At 42.6% G+C, this 18,648-nt stretch overlaps 1 protein-coding gene across 1 annotated transcript in view; it reads right to left on the bottom strand.

Annotated features, from left to right (window-relative positions):
* The window catches only part of LOC138259058 (mediator of RNA polymerase II transcription subunit 1-like), a 582,859-nt gene that overhangs the window by 290,956 nt on the left and 273,255 nt on the right, over positions 1-18,648 (bottom strand). The window contains exon 7 of the mRNA XM_069206503.1: positions 15,213-15,284. Within this exon, the coding sequence (XP_069062604.1) occupies positions 15,213-15,284 (72 nt within the window). The remainder of the gene's footprint in view (positions 1-15,212; positions 15,285-18,648) is intronic.

Here is an 18,648-nt window from a genome sequence, read left to right as displayed (position 1 = left end):
ACCCATAGGGTGGGGTGCCGTGTAGACAAAAGGCAGGACATGTACCTGTATAGTTTACATGTTCCGGTAGTGTAAACCTCCTAAATTCATTTAACACTACTGTGAGGTCTGCTCCTATCATAGGCTAACATTAGGGCTACCCCATATACTGTTTGAGTGGTAGCTCCTGCTCTCAAAGGAGTAGCAAGGTCATATTTAGTATGGTCAGAATGTTAATACAAAATCCTGCTGAAAGGTGAAGTTGGATTTAAAATTACTATTTTAGAAATGCCACTTTTAGAAAGTGAAAAATTTTCTGTACTTAAATCCTTCTGTGCCTTACAATCCACATCTGGCTGGGTTAGTTGAGAGCTCCCTTGTGCATTCACTCAGACAAACCCCAAACACAGGATGCCCAGCCACACTTGCATACATCTGCATATTGAATGGGTCTTCCTGGGCTGGGAGGAAGGAGGGCCTGACACTTACATGTCAAAGGGCCTGGCCTCACACAAAGGACTGCCACATCCCCTACTGGGACCCTGGCAGACAGGATAGAACTGAAAGGGGACCTTGTGCACTTCTAAGCCACTCTTTGAAGTCTTCTTTAAACAGGGTCTCTGACCCTACCAACTCAGACACTTCCTGGAGAAGAACCTGAACCAGAACCTGCAACCTGCCACGAAGAACTGCCTGGCTGCCCCAAGGACTCACCTGGACTGCTTTTCTGAGAAGGACTGCTGCCTTGCTGTTGCCCTGCTGCCTTGCTGCTCTATGGCTGTGCTGAGAAGTGCTCTCCAAGGGCTTGGATAGAGCTTGACTCCTGTTCCTTAATGTCTCAGGACCAAAAAGACTTCATCCTGCAAAGTACTCCTTGTTCAATGAAAAATCGATGCACAGCCTGCAAGAAAGGACGCACAGTCTGCATCACGGTGAGAAAATCACTGCACGCCGAACCAGAACGACGTAGCCTGACTTATGCCAGCATAGCGACTGGAAATTTGACACACGCCCCACTGGATCTACGCAAAGCTGAGCCGGAATGACACAGCCCGACTTCCTGAGAGGAATTGACGCAGCACCTGCCGTGCGGTGAAAATGTCCATGCAACGTCCACTGGAGCGACCCATCCCCGGTGACTTCGTCCTGCAAGCGCTGGATTTCAACGCATCATCCCCGGTGTGTCCCAAAATCCTGCAAGCCAAAGAGCATCCAAGTCCGCATGCCGGAAATTGATGCAAAGCCTTCCCTGCGTGAAAAATCAACGACAAATCATTTATATGCACCAGAAAAAAAAAAAATTGACGCACACCTCCCTGTTTTCCATGCATCTCCTCCTCTGCGGTCCCTTGCCGAGAATTTGAATGCAAACCAGGTACTTTGTGCTTGCAAAAGACATTTGTTGCTTTTTAAGAGACTATAGACACTTTATATCATTTTTACAGTGATATTTCAACATATACTTATTGCATCTTAATCGTTTTGACCTGCATCTTATCAGATAAATATTATATATTTTTCTAAACAGTGTGTGGTGTATTTTTGTGGTGCTATACTGTGTTATTGCATGATTTATAGCACAAATATTTAACACTTTGCCTTCTAAGTTAAGCCTGACTGCTCAGTGCCAAGATACCAGAGGGTGGGCACAGGATAATTTGGATTGTGTGACACTTACCCTGACTAGAATGAGGGTCCTTGCTTGGACAGGGGGTAACCTGACTGCTAACCAAAGACCCCATTTCTAACATTTCTAACACTTGCCCACTATCTTTTGGTGTTCTCACCACCAGGGGAGTGGAGGGAGGGGAGTGAGGGGTGGTGAAGGGGAGTGAAGGGTTGGGGCTGAGACGTGAACCTGCAGGTGTGGAGGAAACAGATTTCAAGGAAATCAATATTAGGTTAGCTTTTTTTCTTATTTTCTCCCTCTATTTTGGGATGGGCAAAAGGTTGGCCAGGTTAGCACTCATGTCTAGGTATTAGGCGCAGACACCCGATCAGAAGAGAGGGGAAGTTCACCAAGGTGATGGGTGGAAAATGCACCGCAATGCATGAAAGGGTCTTGGGGAGGGTGATACAATGGGCAGAGGATAGGAGGGGATAGGGAAGGAGGAGAAATGGGAGGTTTCAATGCCTAGGTGGGAGGCAAATCAGGGGAAAAAGCATATTTTCCAAAAACGTTAGAGCAGTTCTCAAGAGGTTTTTGTCTAAGAAGTGCAAGACCTGGGAATATTTTTTTTAATGAAAACTGATTTACTGAATATGTGTCTATTCCAAAGCCTAATGTCACTTCTATAAACATTATTGGCTTTAATAATTCCACAAAATGAAAAGGCAAATTTAGGCCAGCTTGAAGAACAAAAAATATTATGGCAATTCTACAGGAGAGCCATATCGGAAAACTCAAAGAAAAGCTCTTTAACTGGACACAATTCCAATTACTGCATTCTGCCACCATGTTGCAGTCCTTGAATAAGTGGGAATACATGCTATCAAGAGATTCACTGGGAACATAGTAGGAACATTAGTTGATGAACTGGGTATAGGGGTAATCGTAGAAATCTCACTAAATTACTCTTGCTTCACTTTATGGGTCAATTTCATATGAATCTGACCCCATTTACAATCTAACACTTCGATTAGCTTCCTTTTCTAAAAAAAATATTATAATCTGAGGTGATTTTAATGTTGTCCAAGGCCAGGAGTTGGATTTTATTAAGCAGAAGATTAGCCAAAGGAAACCAAAGGTGGCAAAGACTACTGAAAAACTCAAGACTGAATTAAGGTTAGGTGGCCTTGGAGAGTGGCATATCCCTACAAAACAATATATTTGTTTCAGCTCGTTTTAATTGGCATCTAGGATTGATTATTTTGTTTCATTTTCTATAACTGAAGCTATAATGCAACATATTCCAAATTGTTTTTGTGGAACTCACGGTCAACGGCTCAGATGCCTCTTTACCATCAAAAGCCTCCTTTCATTTAGACCCTCAACAAGCCTTTATTTTCAAACACGTCCTTCTGAGAGGAAATGGGGTACACAACCCAGGAATTCTTTAAAGAAAACAAGGGTATGTTCACAATTGAGAATGTCTGGGAGGCTTAAAAAGCAACAATGAGTGGTAAGGTTATTTCCTTTAAGGAAATTCTTAAAAAATGATAACATTAGGTAAACAAAGAAAGAACCAAAGCGTTTGATTCAGCACAGGCTAAATTGCATCAGACAATAGACAGACAGAGCTATCTAAAGAAAGAGAGAAAGCTGAAAAGGAGCTACATTTTATTTTTTTACTTTCAAAGGAAGTTAGCAATGCACATAACTTTGGTCAGAAACTCTTCAAGGAGAGAGCCTTTAGTGGTGAATTGTTGTCTTGGCCGATTTGAACTTGCAAAGTTAGGAACTATTTTACCCAAACTAAGGTCCCTAGAACTGGAAACAATGTCATTGATAGCCAGGGGACTGAATCTATATTTGTGAAATACTTGAACAGAACATATAGGGAAGATCTGAATCCCCCGGAAAAGATAGCTTAAGATTTTTTGTAGAATTCCAAATCGCGTATTTGTTGGTAGAGACACCACAATCTCATTCACCCAAATGAAACTGAGGAATTAGTAAATGTCATGAAATCACTTCCCAAGTGCAAGGCCCCAGGAAAGAATGGTTATCCTTCCCATTGGTACTATTACATGCTTAAATACGCAAAGTATTCGCCTATGGAATGTTTCAACTATATTCTTGGAGGAAGGAATGTTCTGGCATCTTTCAAAAAAAGGGCTTTTAACATGTTTCCCCAAGAAAAATTCAAATCCACATGATAAACACTTTCCGCCCAACAACTCTGCTAAACACCGACTATATATTTTTTTTATGAAAACTCGGATGCTTAGAATATCTGAGGTTATATCAAAATTAATAGGAAAATATCAGAATAGGTTACTTCAAACTTGGCAGCTATACTTAAATACGCATTTTAGTGGATGCAATTTATTTTTATACAACATATAAAAAGGTACCTGCAGTGGTACTCTTTGAAGCTGAAAATAATAAACTATTAAGTTTCCTGGCCATCTCACCAGGACAGTTATTTGGTTGTATGACCCAACCATGCATGCCGGAACCACGCATGCCTTAATGCGGTCAGAACTACAACCGTGTCTTTTCCACGCATGCCTTTACATCAGTTTTTTTTGTAAAAGCATGCTTAGTAAAAGTATATGTGGAAACAGCATGTGTGGTCTAGTCATACAACCTCCCCCTCAACCTAAAAAACAACCCCAAACCCACTACCCGCCCTGAGGCCCAAAACTACCCCATCCCTAAAAATCTCCCCCCTCAAAAACCCTGGTGCCTATTTACTAGCCCAACAAGGTCTAAATACTCCCCACACCTAAAAACTAAACTACCTCAACATCCCCACCAGCCCTCAGCTATAAAACCTTCTCCCACTCCTAATAACTAAACTACCTCGACCCCCCACTCACCCTAAGCCCTAAAAAATAAAAATAAACAACCCCAACCTCCTGCCCCTAAAAAATAAACTACCCCAATACACCCGACCTCCCTGAACTCTAAAGCCTCTACCCTGACCCCCCCAGCCTTAAAAAGAAAAAAAAGAAAAACTGCCTTGACTTCCCAACCCTACCCCTAAAAAATAAACCACCCAGACACCCCCACCCGCCCGAGCCCTAAAACCTTCCCCCACCCCTAATAAGTAAACTACCCCAACTCTCCCACACACCCCAAGCCCTAAAAAGTAAACTACTCCAACCCTGCCCCCAAAGAAACTAGAGCCCTAAATCCACCCCACAGCTAGAAATGATTCCCCTAAACCACGGGGGATGCTCAACCTACCTCACCGCGTCCTCTCCTGATCATTCCTCTTCTCTGCCCTTCTCCCCCTTCCTTAAACCTTTTCCTGCCCCTAAAAAATAAACTACCCTGAACTACTAACCTACCCTAAGCCCTAAAAATTAAACTTCACCAACCCCCACAAAATAAACTACCGACCCTCCCACCCAACCTAAGCCCTAAATCCACTCCAACCCCTAAAACTACCCCGAAACCCTGCCCCAGCCTTACTTACCTCACTGTGTCCTCTCCCGATCCTTCCTCTTCCTGCCCTTCCTTAAACCTTCCCCACCCCTAAAAATTAAAACTGCCCCACCCCTAAAAAATACTTTCGGACCCACCCTAAGTGCTAAAAAGTAAAACTTCCCCCACCCATAAAAAAAAAAAAAAAAAAAAAAAAAAAAAAACTACCCCGACCCCCTAACCCACCTTAAGCCCTAAATCCACCCCACTCCAAAAAACTACCCCACAAACCCTGCCCCACTTACCTCACTGCGTCCTCCCCGATCCACTAGAACGTTCTCTGCCTTAACCACGCATGTGTGGTTAAGCCAGAGAAAAAGGCAGTTGTTCTTTAGGCAAGCGTTGTTCTGCTTGCGTGGGAAACATCTGCGTTGTTTAGGACGTTTCCCCAATTACTCACATATATGAGGGATTGGCAGCTGGCCTTGTTTTAAATGGCACAACATCCACCCCTTTTAGGATCTCTAGAGCAATTTACAATTTTAATTGAACCTATGGCCTGTGTATGGAGAAGGTCAGAGGACGTGTAACGCACAGTTTGGAGTCTCCGAGGCTTATATTACATGCTGATGATTTAGTGCTATACAGCCAGCCAGACTGGAGGGCCATTACTAAGAGCTTTGATCTTTTGACCAGTTGCGACTCGCAGCACTTAAGAGGTGGGGCAGGTGTGGCGCGACGAGGAATGGAAGGGGAGGCTCAGGGGGAGGGGGGTGCAGGTGGGGTACATTCATAAAAAAAAAAGAAAAAGAAAAAAAAAAAAATGTACCTGATCCGCCGACCTGCGACGCTGCAGGCACCGTCTCCCAGCCCGCCCTGCGCAAATCCGGACGCTGCTCAAACCAGCATCAGGATTGGCCGTCAGCACCCAGCCACGGAGCTTCCAGGCAGGGCCAGCCTTAGTGCTGGTGGCACCCTTGCGCGACAATGTTAGTTGGCGCACCCCAATGACCACGTCTGCCTAACTAACACTCTAATAGTGCCCCTAAAAACTCCGATCTCCCTCCAGGAAGAAAATTAATCATCAGAGTGATCTTGACATTTTGATTGTTTCCTGAACATTTCTGGAGGCAAGGAACGCTGCAGCAGGGGCTTTTAAAATCATGATCTACCTGCAAACACAGCGCCCCCACCGGGCGGTTGCACCGCCCTAGAGCTGGCCCTGCTCCCAGGCAGACTAGGAGCCAGTGCAGGCTCTCTTACGGGCTGGAGACAGCCTACTGCGCAAGTGTGTTTGGCCAGCCCAAGACGGCCGGCCAAACACACATGCGATCTGAGACCTATCAATCCAGCTAGGTATTTGGGGAATTAGATTCACAGAAACTTAAACCATCTGTATTATGTGGATTATACCCCTCTTCAGGGTAAAATTTAGTCTATGTTAGACAGATGGAATAATTTACTGATCTCGATTATAAATAGAATGGCAATTGTGAAAGTGTACGTCTTGCCATTACTGAACTATCTTTCTACAGCAATCATAATACAGTTAACAAATGCATTTGTTTAAAAAAAAAAAACAAAAAAAAAAAACACAAGGAGCACTAGCTTTATCTGAAATAGGCATTGGCCGTGGATAAGTCTACAAATGCGTAACCTATTGCAAGGAGAGAAAGGACCAGCCTTACAGGTTTGGAAAGCATATTATCTGGACGCTTTGTTTTTTAAAATACACATTCTAGATTTCATACTATAACTTTTGTCCAGACCTTTGATGATTTTTAAGGAACCAAAATGACGGATAATTCTCCCTACCCAGACTGTTCAAGACTGCTAAATCTGAAGCTAGTGAGATACGACCATCCTTTAAAAAAAATAAAAAAAATAAAAAATACAAAAAAATCATTTTTGGGGATACCTCTATATCCCAGTAACCCACATCAACATGTGATAGATGTATTTCATTACATACAAACACGAATCCTGAAAAAAAAAGAAAAAAATTATATACACTTCGTTTGGCGTTTCTCTCTCTGCACCTAATCGCCAATGGTGCTGGAATGGGACGTACGCCACCTCGTCTATACTACAAACACAGTTCCTTAAGAAATCATTAAGGTTCCAGCACTCCACGATAGTTTAAATCACTAGGTTTATTTTAACCAAACAGGAACGCATTTCGGCGTGACCGCCTTTATCAACCTGATATATCTATATATATATATATATTTGTATAGATATGTCTATATATATATATATATTCAAGTTAATATATATATATGTATTAATCACCAATATCCACTTGTAACTGCCGAACTCTTAACGAGTGCCTCCTTGACGTGCTAGTGGCTGCACGTTATCAATTTTCAAACAAAAGAATAAATGGGGCACTCACAGGTGCTTTAAATCCAATTTATTGCACCACAGACGCATTTCAGCAACACTTGCCTTTCTCAATGTGATTGGGCACAAAAGAAGAATCAATCAGCTGAGCAGTCTTTAAATAGATAGGTCCATATTTTAAGTGGAAAGACAGATGACGGACTGTCAATTCACCTTAACTCTGTCATCCAGGTACCACCATCATTCTATGTGTTAGGCTCCATATTATTCAACCAGTGACACCCTTATTTTTTTATTTTCTTAAGTAGAAGTCATCTCTTCAGTGAGTGTGGGTCGTCACTTTATGTCAAGTTCTTAAAGGGCCCAATAAATAGGGCTCTCCACTTTGCTCAGTTTAGTTTGAGTTTTCTTGACTTTTAAAATTGAAATACAGCAAGATGAAACATCCATCGTTTACCGTCCACTGCCATATAATAGTCTTCGCATACCTCAAAGCGCCGATTTCGTAATCAGAGCCTTCACATTCCAGTAATGTGTGACCTCATGTCAGCAGGTATGCCGTTCCTTCTGGCAAACAGTGGTTCTGGCTTTGTTATCTCTATTAATCACCAATATCCACTTGTAACTGCCAAACTCTTAACGGGTGCCTCCATTACGTGCTAGTGGCTGCACGTTATCAATTTTCAAACAAAAGAAGAAATTGGGCACTCACGGGTGCTTTAAATCCAATTTATTGTGCCACAGATGCATTTCAACAACACTTTCCTTTCTCAATGTGATTGCGCAAAAAAGAAGAATCAATCAGCTGAGCAGTCTTTAAATATATATCTCTTTATATCCCTTGCAGATATAAGCTTGTAGGTGTTGGAAAATGGGTTATTGGTCAGGGCAGGTAGGTACCTACACTTAGCAATAGGCCACTAACCTCCACTTAGGTCCAGTTAGGTCTCAGTAAATAAAACCCAGCTCAACCCTTGGTAGCTTGGCAACGAGCGTCAAGGCTTAACTTAGGAGACAGAGTGTAAAGCATTCAAATATCACAAAACAGTAATTAAATAAAACACAGGAAACAGTTTAAAAATTCAAAACCAATTTATAAAAATAAATTATATTTTTATCTTTAAAATGACACCAAAACGAATAAAATCAGATAAGGGGAGCCGGAGATATGAATTTTTAAAGAATTATTTTTTAGTGCCTAGAAACAAAAAGCGCCAATCGGGTCATCTGGTTGCACCCCGACCGGGGCAAAGTCAACGTTTCAGGCCGACCGTGATAGAGCCCTGCTCGGCTATAGGCCGCGGGAGGCCTCGGTTAAAAGTTTACCTTCACACTGAGTCTCTTTTTCGAAGATTTTCTTCAGCGGGACGAACCTGCCAGTCCAATCCGACCTCCTGGAGCCCTTCTCCGGATACGCGATGCTGGAATCCTCGGTGGAGATTTTTACCTTCGGACTTAGTCGTTTTTTAGTGGTGAAAATCCTTCGACCGGGGTAAACCTGGATCTTGATCCGACGTCCATGGAGCCCTCCTCGGATACGCTGGCTGGGAGGTCCAGATCAACTTTTTACCTTTGGACTTAGTCTCTTTTTCGGAGATTTTCTTTACCGGGACGAACCAGCAAATCAGGCCGGGTCACGGTTGAGGCAAGCCGGCTAGAGTTGCCGCGGCGGGTCGGTCCCTCTATGGAGCTTTTTTTCAAAAGTTCTCCAAAATTCTCCAAACTTCTGGGGCTTCTCCCAGATGTCCTTTTAAGGATCTTTTGAGGTCCACAGCTCACCCCAAGGGTCCAGAAGTTCAGAGATCGTCCTTGGGGGGTGCGGACTACAACTCCCAGAATGCACCTGGCGCAAACTCCTTTCTGGCCACTGGACAGTGGTCTGCTCGTCGCTTTCTTCAGGAGTTGGTGCAGGGGACCCTGGTTAGCAATTTTTCACCTGTAGCAAACAGGGAGTCCCTCCTTGAACCAGTTGAAGCCAGGCAAAGTCCTTCTTGTGGTGAAGCCCAAGTGTGCAGCTGGTGCAGTCCTTCTGAGTGCAGGTTCCAGGTGCAGGCCAGGGGTCCAGCAGGGAAGTCCTTCTTCTTCTGTAGTTCTTCCTTGTTGGATGTGGTAGGAAACTGAGGTGTGGGTGCAGGTCTGCCAGTTTTATCCTTGCTCCTGGGTGAAAAGCAGGGGGGTCCTGGTTCTCCAATCAGGTGCAGGGTCCTTCCCCCCCCTGTGATGACCACTTCCTGGGAAGTGTGGCAAAAATCAATCCCAGGAGGCAACATTCTCCAAAAATCCATCATGGCTGAATCTGATTTTTGGAGGTTACATCTGGCTGAGCCCACCCACTGGTGTGGCTAAAAATCATAAACACACCCCTCTCCTGCCCTCTCCTAATCTAATCAAGGGGGCACCTAGTTGTCTGGGGTTGCAGGATGTGGGGGTGTTGCTGGTTGCTCCAAATGTCCTTCTCTGCCTTTAAAGACCAGTTTGGCAGCCTTCCCCCTTCCTGCCTCACCATCTGCTGAGGGGAGATTCCCTCCCACAGGCACATTCCTTTGTGTGAAGCCAGGCCACTTCACACCTCATCAAGGCAGCCTGGCCAAACTGCTAGAGGCTGGCCAATCAGAGCACAGCAGCAAAAACAATGCAGGGCTGAAACTGGCAACTTTTCAGGTAAAGTTTAAAACACTTTACCTGAACAAGTTATATTAAATCCAACAACTGGAAGTTGTGGGATTTATTACAACAATTAATTTAATACCAAACTCTTGGTATGCATCATTTAAGGAGACTTTAAAAATTAGAATAAAGTCTCCCCATTCTAGCCTATGGAGGCCATTCACTACAATGAGGGAAAAACGAATTTGGCTGTTTTTACCTCACCAGGGCTTATAAGACTATTTTTATAAGGCCCCTGCTTATAGTTACATGGCACCCAGCCCTATGGCCATATAGGGCACACCTTAGGGGTGACATATGTAAAAATAAGGTAGTTTAAGACTTTGGAACTACTTTTCATTCTAAAGTCGAATTTGCATATAACTTTAATTTAAAAGCAGCCAGCAAGGCAGGCCTGCCTTTAAAATGACACTGGGCACCTCAGCAGTGCACCTATGGGTGCACTACCTATGCTGTGGTCCCTAAACCTACATGCCCTACCATATACTAGGGACTTATAGGTAGGTTGACTTAGCCAATTATAATTAGCCTAATTTGCATATCCATTTTACACAGAGCACAGGCCCTGGGACTGGTTAGCAGTACCCAGGGCACCATCAGAGTCAGGAAAACACCAGCAAAAGGTGGAAAATGGGAGCAAAACGTTAGGGGGCCTCTGCAATCAGCCCTGTTTTCCCACAGTAGGGAAGCAGTTAAGGAACTGGTGAATCCTGAAACTGTCACAAGGAATATTGGCCACAAGGTTAAATGGCTTCAAGGCTAGCAGAGAACTGCTTTAAAATCATTCTGATTGGCTAAAAGTAGCTGGCAGCAAGAAGCTGGACTCAATTAAAATGGGCAGAAATATCCCTGTTCAACTGCAAGGGGCTTAGGGGGGCAATCTTTAGGCAGATGCAGCCGTATGCTCAGTGGCTTGTATATTATATCCCTACAAATTACATAAATCGAATGCAAATATTCCCGATTGTTGCTCTAGTTGTAATCCATTTGGAACATGGGAACATATGATTTGGGATGCCAGAAGTTGAGGCAATTCTGGAAATTTTTTACTGTATTTATTCATGATTTAGTTGGAGTTTCCGTAGTTCCAGGTGCAAAATCTAACCTTCTGGACAGCTAGTAGCATTTGGGTCTAAGAACAAAGAATTCCCATGATTTAGAGCCATATTAATAGCCTGCTCGTTAATCACAAACTATTGGAAAGCAAGCAAACTCCCAGATTTCCAAATGTGGCTTAGGAAGGTTCATCTTTATTTCAGGAAGGCAATTTTATAAGCAAAATGGGTGGGACAAGAGGAAAACGTTTTATAAAATGTGGAAATATTTTATACATGTTTGTTAGAAACTGGGTTTCTGGTTGGCAGAGGTATGCACCCTCTCCAAGCAGGAACAACAATCCTAGTGAGGGTATGTCACAAACACACCCTACATTAACCTGTGCACTCCCCCTGGTAGCTTCGCTCAGAGCAGTCAACTTTAACTTAAGAGGCAATGTGTTAAGTAGTAAGTATTTGTTAAGCACTTCAAACACTAAAATCATGAAAACACCACACAAAAAGATACTGCGCCTGGTTAGGAAAACAGAGTGTAATTCAATAAATAACACAAGACCAGCACAACTAAAATCCAATAAGTAGAACTTGAGATATGACTTTTGAAACAAACTGTGAAAAAGAGATTAGAAACAAGAAGCTCCAACAAGGGACATCTGGTTGTGCCGGACCAGGACAAAGTCAAAAGTTCAGGCTGACCACGATGGAGTGTGAACTGGCTACATGAACCCTGTTGGGCCTACTGAACAAAAGTACCTTAATCCTTGTTGCATCAACTCGAGGGTTCGGTGAGCAGGTTGAAGCGATGCATCTGTGTTGATCCCAGCATTGAAGGTGATGCATTGGTCCTTCCCATGCAGTAGCAAATATGCATTGATTTTCTCCACGCAACAGCTGTGATGCATCAGGCCAGAGATGCAGTGGTCCCATACCGATGCACCAAGATTGATCTGCGCTGGTGATGTGATGCGTTGACTTCAATCGACACAATGGGCTGATGTGCCAGTTCCGATCCATGCAGTGGCAGCGATGTATAGGTTCAGACTGGAGTAGCACTTTATACCCACTTCCAAGGGGTGTCTGAAATCCAGTACTTATACCCAACTGTGACTTTGAAGTGGGGAAGACTTCAAATAGAGGCCTATGAAGTGCACAGAGTCCTTGCTATTTCTGCCCTGGCTCCAGACTTCCTACAGGGAGATATGCACCCTTTTCTATGGGACAGGCCACAGCATATTCAAGTGTGTCAGTCCCCACGTCTAACCTGCACAGGATGACCTATCAGGCTGTGGATGGCCCATCAGTCATACCCAAGCTCACTTTGTGTGTGACTGACTTAAGGGAATGCACAAAGTCAGATGTCACCCACCCCACACATGTATTCGGAGACCGGCATTAGGCATCAAATAAATAACATAAGAAAATGCCAACTTTCTAAAATTGCAATTTTCAGAATTACAATTTAAAATTTAATGTCACTGTAAGTTGTGGTTTTAAACAGTGGCGGCTCCTCTGCTATGGGGAGGAGAGTCACCTGCCTGCCAGCAGCAGAAGCTACAAACCTTTCACAAACAAAGGGATAATAAACTATGCTTATTATCCCTTCGTTGTGAAAGGGGCGGGCCATGGAGGTGACGAGAAGTGAGGGGATTGCACTGTGCACTCCCCTCAGTGTGCATGTGTGTTTGGTCGGCTGTGTCGGGCCGGCGAAACATGTGCAGTGTGGTCTCTGTGTTGCCAGGCTGGAGAGAGCATGCACAGGTTCCCACTTTGCCTGGAAGCGCCCTGGCTGGGCGCTCCCAGCCAATCTTAATGATGCTCTGTGCAGTGTCAGGATTGGCCGCAGGGAAGGCTGGGAGCTTAAGCCTGCACTGCAAGACAGAGGAGTGGCGGCGGGGCAGGAGCAGAAGTAAGTTTAAAAAAAAATTATTTTAAAGGTTTATTAAAATTCCTCTCCTCCCACTTCACGAAGCCCCGCCCCCTGTAGCCCCAGGGAGCCGCGACTGGTTTTAAACTTTGATTTCAGAGACTCAAAACATGGAGGTCCCATCTCTTTGCAATTGGAAATAATTCTTATAAAATGTAATAGGGTTATCCCAATGTTGGCCAATGGGAGAGACAGGTCTTGCAGTGGTGTAAAACAAATTTAAGAGTTTTTCACTACTAGGACATGTAAAACTTGAAAGGACATGTCCCGCTTTTTAAATACCCTGCCCTTGGGCTGTCTGTGGCCTACCTTAGGAGTGACTAATATGCATTGAAAAGAAAGGTTTAGGCCTGGCAAGAAGGTTAAGTTGCCAGGTCAACATGGTAGTTTAAAACTGCACACATAGGGTCTGCAATGGCAGAAGAGCTACTTAAGTGGTGGACACAATCAGTGCTGCAGGCCCACTAGTAGCATTTAATTTAAAGGCCCTAGGCACAGGTGGTGTACTTTACTAGGGACTTAAGTAAATTAGGTATGCCAATTACGGATAAGGCAATATTACATTGTTTTAAGCAGAGAGCACATGCACTTTAGTACTGGTTAGCAGTGAGAAAATACCCAGAGGTCTAAAGCCAGAAAAACTAGGTCAGCAAAACAGAAGGGCAGAAGGTAAAAAGTCAAAGGAAAGCATGCCAAGGGTGCCAGGTCCAACAATATTACGAACACCTGGGCTTGATTTTGTGCTTTGATTATATAAGTCATAACGTCCACCCGCCGTACATTCTAATGATATTGCAAGTCACCAAGGAGTTCCATAACCATAAAGAAGAATTAAGATGAAGACCGAGTTCCTTTATAAGGTTGTGGAACTCCGAGGTGCCTTGCAATATCGTAATTATATACGCCGGGGCGCACCTTATGACATATTACATGATCATACCATCACCTATACCACCTAAAACCTTGGTGCGTAGCGCTTTATGTGAAAGAGCGAGCATGTTTGCAAAAGTGAAGAATAAAAATGAAACCTCTAGTAAAAAAATGAAACATCAAAAACCTGTTAGATATTTCATGTGTTCAGATATTAGAAATAGTTCAATAAAGTCAGTTTAAAAAAAATGCACTAGCTCGGAATGTGTAGAAACATGCAGAGATTCTAGCTTTTCTCTAACTATTGCAAAAAATAAACATGAATAAATAAATGTATTCTATTTGCTTATCATTGTAAGCTATTAAATAGAACAGAAGAAAAAAAACAATTTTCTGTTTTCCTTGCTTTGACCTGCATTTCCCCTTGGCAGCTGGCTCTGGCAGCAGGGCACTGTGACATCAGAACTTAACTGTTATAACATATTGTTCTAGTTTTGACGTCTTTTCTTTATAATAGGTAACTGAGTGCGTCACTACTAGCAGAGTATATGAGGAAAAAAAAAATAGAGATGTGCATTTATATAGGGATTACAGAATCCCACGTATTACACAGGGCTAATTCAATGAATTTGATGTATCACTGATTATTTAATCTTTACTGATTTATAATGACTATCTAATTCAGACTGTAACTGAGGATGATCATACATAAATAGAGAATGTCAATATTAATAGCCTGGCCCATTTCACTTCATACTATTAACCTGCTCTTATACAGAATAATGCAGTTTGTTAATGAGAATGAACGTTTCTTCTTTTTTTGAAAACTTGGAAACATTGGGAAAAAAAACAGTGTTTTGTGAGAGTTACCACCGCAACTTTGGAGTCAGTAACTTTTCAATTGTTTGCAACCTGAATTTCAGTCGCAAACCATTGATACATGTTACTGAAGAGCAATTTGGAAGGGACGCCCACGGCACGCCTCTTCCAAATTGGGATGCAGTAATCATTCGGCATTCCATTTTAGGAGTTGGTAAGTGTTTACTGGCTCATAAAATGGTTAAGTTACCTAAGGAAAAACTATTTCATGTTAGCAAACACTCCTATATTGTGAATCCGAAGCGTTTGAAACTGCAAAATAGGTTAGTACATCTGGCCTCGAGAGAGCTAATGGAGGACATTGCAGCTTTTTAGATGGTTTGAACCGGGTTAAAGCCACCCTTATTCAGGATGACAAAAATTATATTATCAGCGTCACCAAGACATTCAATAATGAAAACATGTTGATGTACAGAATGTTGTAATTATAAACCACTATGACAAAACAAGACAGTGTTACCTATCTCCCGGAACTTGATAAATAGCCAAGAGGCCTTCCAGATTCTTTCCAAAAGCATCGAAATTTTTCACCCTGAATTTTTTTTTAAAAAAAGAAACACATTAAAGATATTGGACAATCTATACATAACTTAGGAGAGCCACCTACTTGTTCACATGCCTCATTGTTCTCGCAATAACTAATTTCTCCTCTTTAGCGCCAAATTGCGGTTAGGTAAGCACTGTGCTTCATAAGTTTTCTATTCATTTCTTCAAGGCATTTCATTGGGTTGACAGAAAAAATAGGATTTTCATTTCATGCCAGTGTATTGTAATGTTTTATCACCCTGGGAAAATAACAGTTTGTCCACTTTTATATACTTACCAAATCTGTACATCATTTTTCTAGATTTATTGTATTCTACAAAAGGTTATCATACAAATCAAAATGAAGATAATGAACTGGGTAAATGCAACTGGAAATGTTTGAAAATGTGGCTGAAACTGTCTCTTGAATGATGGAGGCAAAACCTTTTACAAAATATTTTGAGAGTTTAATACATACTAGACTGTCCACGGGTGGTGAAAAGGGGCAGTGGGTTGATAGATATTCAATTTAAATGTGAACATTTTTATATTTCCACTCGACTAAAACATTTAGTACAGGACTTGATTTGGAGTCAGTCGGGTATTTCATACCTGGAGGCCTGCAAAACAAAAGCATCATCCCGTTCTGACGAAACGTATACTTTTGGCACAAAGGAGTGTAGTGGGCCAGATCTCCTAGTTGTCTAATTATGGCTTGTTTTTTCTCTTGAGGAAAGCTAGCACTTATGCAGAATTCAAAGTTACTTCATTAATACATAACAAAAAGCTTATTCACGGCTCCTGTGGCGTGTGAGTAATGTCTTCCCAGGGTATTGTATTTTTATCTAGTTATACAGACATGTCATGGAATCTCTGATTGTGTGAGAGCTGCATCAGTTTCGAAATCATAGTAAGCGGTCTACATTCACTTCCATTTAGTTTCAGAAGAGGAAAGTTTTTTTTTCAACTTGTATATTTGGTAGTTACATGGCATAGGCTCATTCACTAATCTGATCAAATGGTAGACAGATCAAAAATTGGGGCGGGACATGCAGAATAAAATGGCCCGCTTCATTGTACGTTTAGTGGCTTCAAACGGTATTATTTTGGCGCCATTTGCTTTTTTGACACGGGGGCCTAGATTATTGCATGTGCACCTACTTTCTGTGCCCCTGAGGCAATCTGGTATTACAGAAAGGACTGCAGATGCTTGCAGTCGTGGCCTGCTTTGCTCGAAAGGAGCGTGGCGGGGGTGGCACTCGGGGGTATGGGGAACACGTAAAATTAAATTAAGAAAAAAAAAAAACACACTTACCTCTTTAGCGCAGTCCGGCGCGATGCTCCTCTTCCTTGCTGGCTGCAGGCACAGGATGGGCGCTCCCAGGCAGACTGGGAGCCTGTGCATGCTCTCTCTAGCCCGGAAACTGTGTTTTGCCAGGCTGGAGAGAGCCTACAGTGCATGTGGGTTCCAAACACACATGTGCTCTGAGGGGGAGTGCCCGGCACTCCCCCTCACAGCTCCTCACCCCAGATGCCCCACCCCTTTCACAACAAGGGGATAATAAACATAGTTTGAGAAAGTTTTGCAGCTTCTGCTGCTGGCGGGGTGATGATCCTCTGCCCTAATGGAGGAGCTGCCCCTGGATGCTTGTGCATCACCTTCTGTAAAACAGATCGAATTGGTGTACATTAAGGGCCGGCGTGATTCCAAGGGAGCATTCTGTCATTTACATGGGGTATGGCATGGCAATTGAGGGAACACTTTACTTCTGTGCCTGTGTCCTCCCGTAGATGCAGGCACAGAGGCAAAAGAGCTGTCAAGGGACCTACTGACTGTGCACCATGGATGCCCCACAGCACAGGACAGTGCATCCTTTATGTAATACAACCCCTGATGAAATATTCCTCAGCAGAATGGAGACAGCCAATGCCTGCACCAAGAGAGCTATGCTTATTATTCCGATATATAAATTGTTTGTTTCCTGCATTTCAAAACCACCCGAGTTGAGTATTAAAATCATGTCATAGCAAGTAATCTTCAATAATTTGCCGTCTTTCTTCATGCCTAAATCTCAAAACCTATCACAATATAAAGACTCCAAAAACGCATCAGTTTTCCCCCAAACTTAAGTCAAAACCCATTGATCTTCCTTTCTTCTGTCAGGAAATGAAGAGATGCCAAAATTATTTCATAGAAGCAGATCTTGCTGCTAGACATCATTTATCCTCTTCAGCAATCTTTCACAACTGCAGGCATCACCAGATTAGATATTTTTTTATCTTGCACTGTTTACTGGAACAGTCAATATTAAAACTAGGTTGTCACTCCCTAGCTTAAAATGAACAACCTAGACAACATTGTAAATGACAACTATCACCACCTTCCCATGATTAAAGCGACACCTATTTTGGCGACAATTGGACTTACCGCCCAAGCAGGACAGCACCAGGAGGACGCCTTGTTAATTCATTGGAAAAGGAGAGATTAAGCAAGTCTCATAGTCAGACAATGGTGAAATTTCAATCTTTTATTGATTGTCTTTAGAGATTTTCGTATGCTCTGCAATAGAAGCCTCATTTTAGATACGTTGACATAATCGAGGTAATTGCTTCACTACAAGCCTAAATTCCCTCAGATAAATTTGGATTGGAACAACATAGATTTTTTACAAGGAAACAATTACCACACGAGTCCATAGATACATTTCTAGCAGAACTGAGAGTACTAGCAGCAACTTGCAGATTTGATGGTGATTTGAATAACTATTTTAGAGATCAGATTGTGGTCAATTGTTGTGACAGACTTAGTCAGGAGAAACTCATATGTTGTCGACATCCAGATTTACAAGAGACTCTGGAAATTGCAAGAGGAATTGAAAGGTCTATCCGTGCATTGAAGGAGCTACATGCAGAGCAAAACTCATCTACAGCAGAGCATATTAATGCACTTACACTTACGAATAAACCGTCTTGTTCAGCTGTAAAAGGTTCAAAGAAAGATGGAAAAATAAGTTATTTTGGGGTTTGTTTTCGTTGTGGGTCGCAGAATCACATGGCCAATTCTAGAAATTATCCTGCACTGAACAAACCTTGCCTTAAATGAGAAAGAACTGGTCATTTTACAAAGGTGTGCAGGAGTAACTTGAAGTCAAATTTGCTAAAAGAAGATAACTCAATTGACACCCTTGATTTTTCCAATGATGAGGACTGCCGCGTGGTATTGTCAGCCAACATGTTGGAGGCGGATTAAAGTCATATTGGTAACCCAATATGTGATATTCACATTGACAATGTCAAGGTTGCTGTTAAAGTTGACTCTGGGTCACCTATTTCAATTGTGAAGAAAACTTTGTATGAATCTGAAGGGTTTA

Source organism: Pleurodeles waltl, chromosome 2_1 (assembly GCF_031143425.1).
Source record: "Pleurodeles waltl isolate 20211129_DDA chromosome 2_1, aPleWal1.hap1.20221129, whole genome shotgun sequence".
Lineage (NCBI taxonomy): Eukaryota > Metazoa > Chordata > Amphibia > Caudata > Salamandridae > Pleurodeles > Pleurodeles waltl.
Note: the sequence above shows the minus strand (reverse complement) of the source record. Positions and strands in the feature narration are given on the sequence as shown.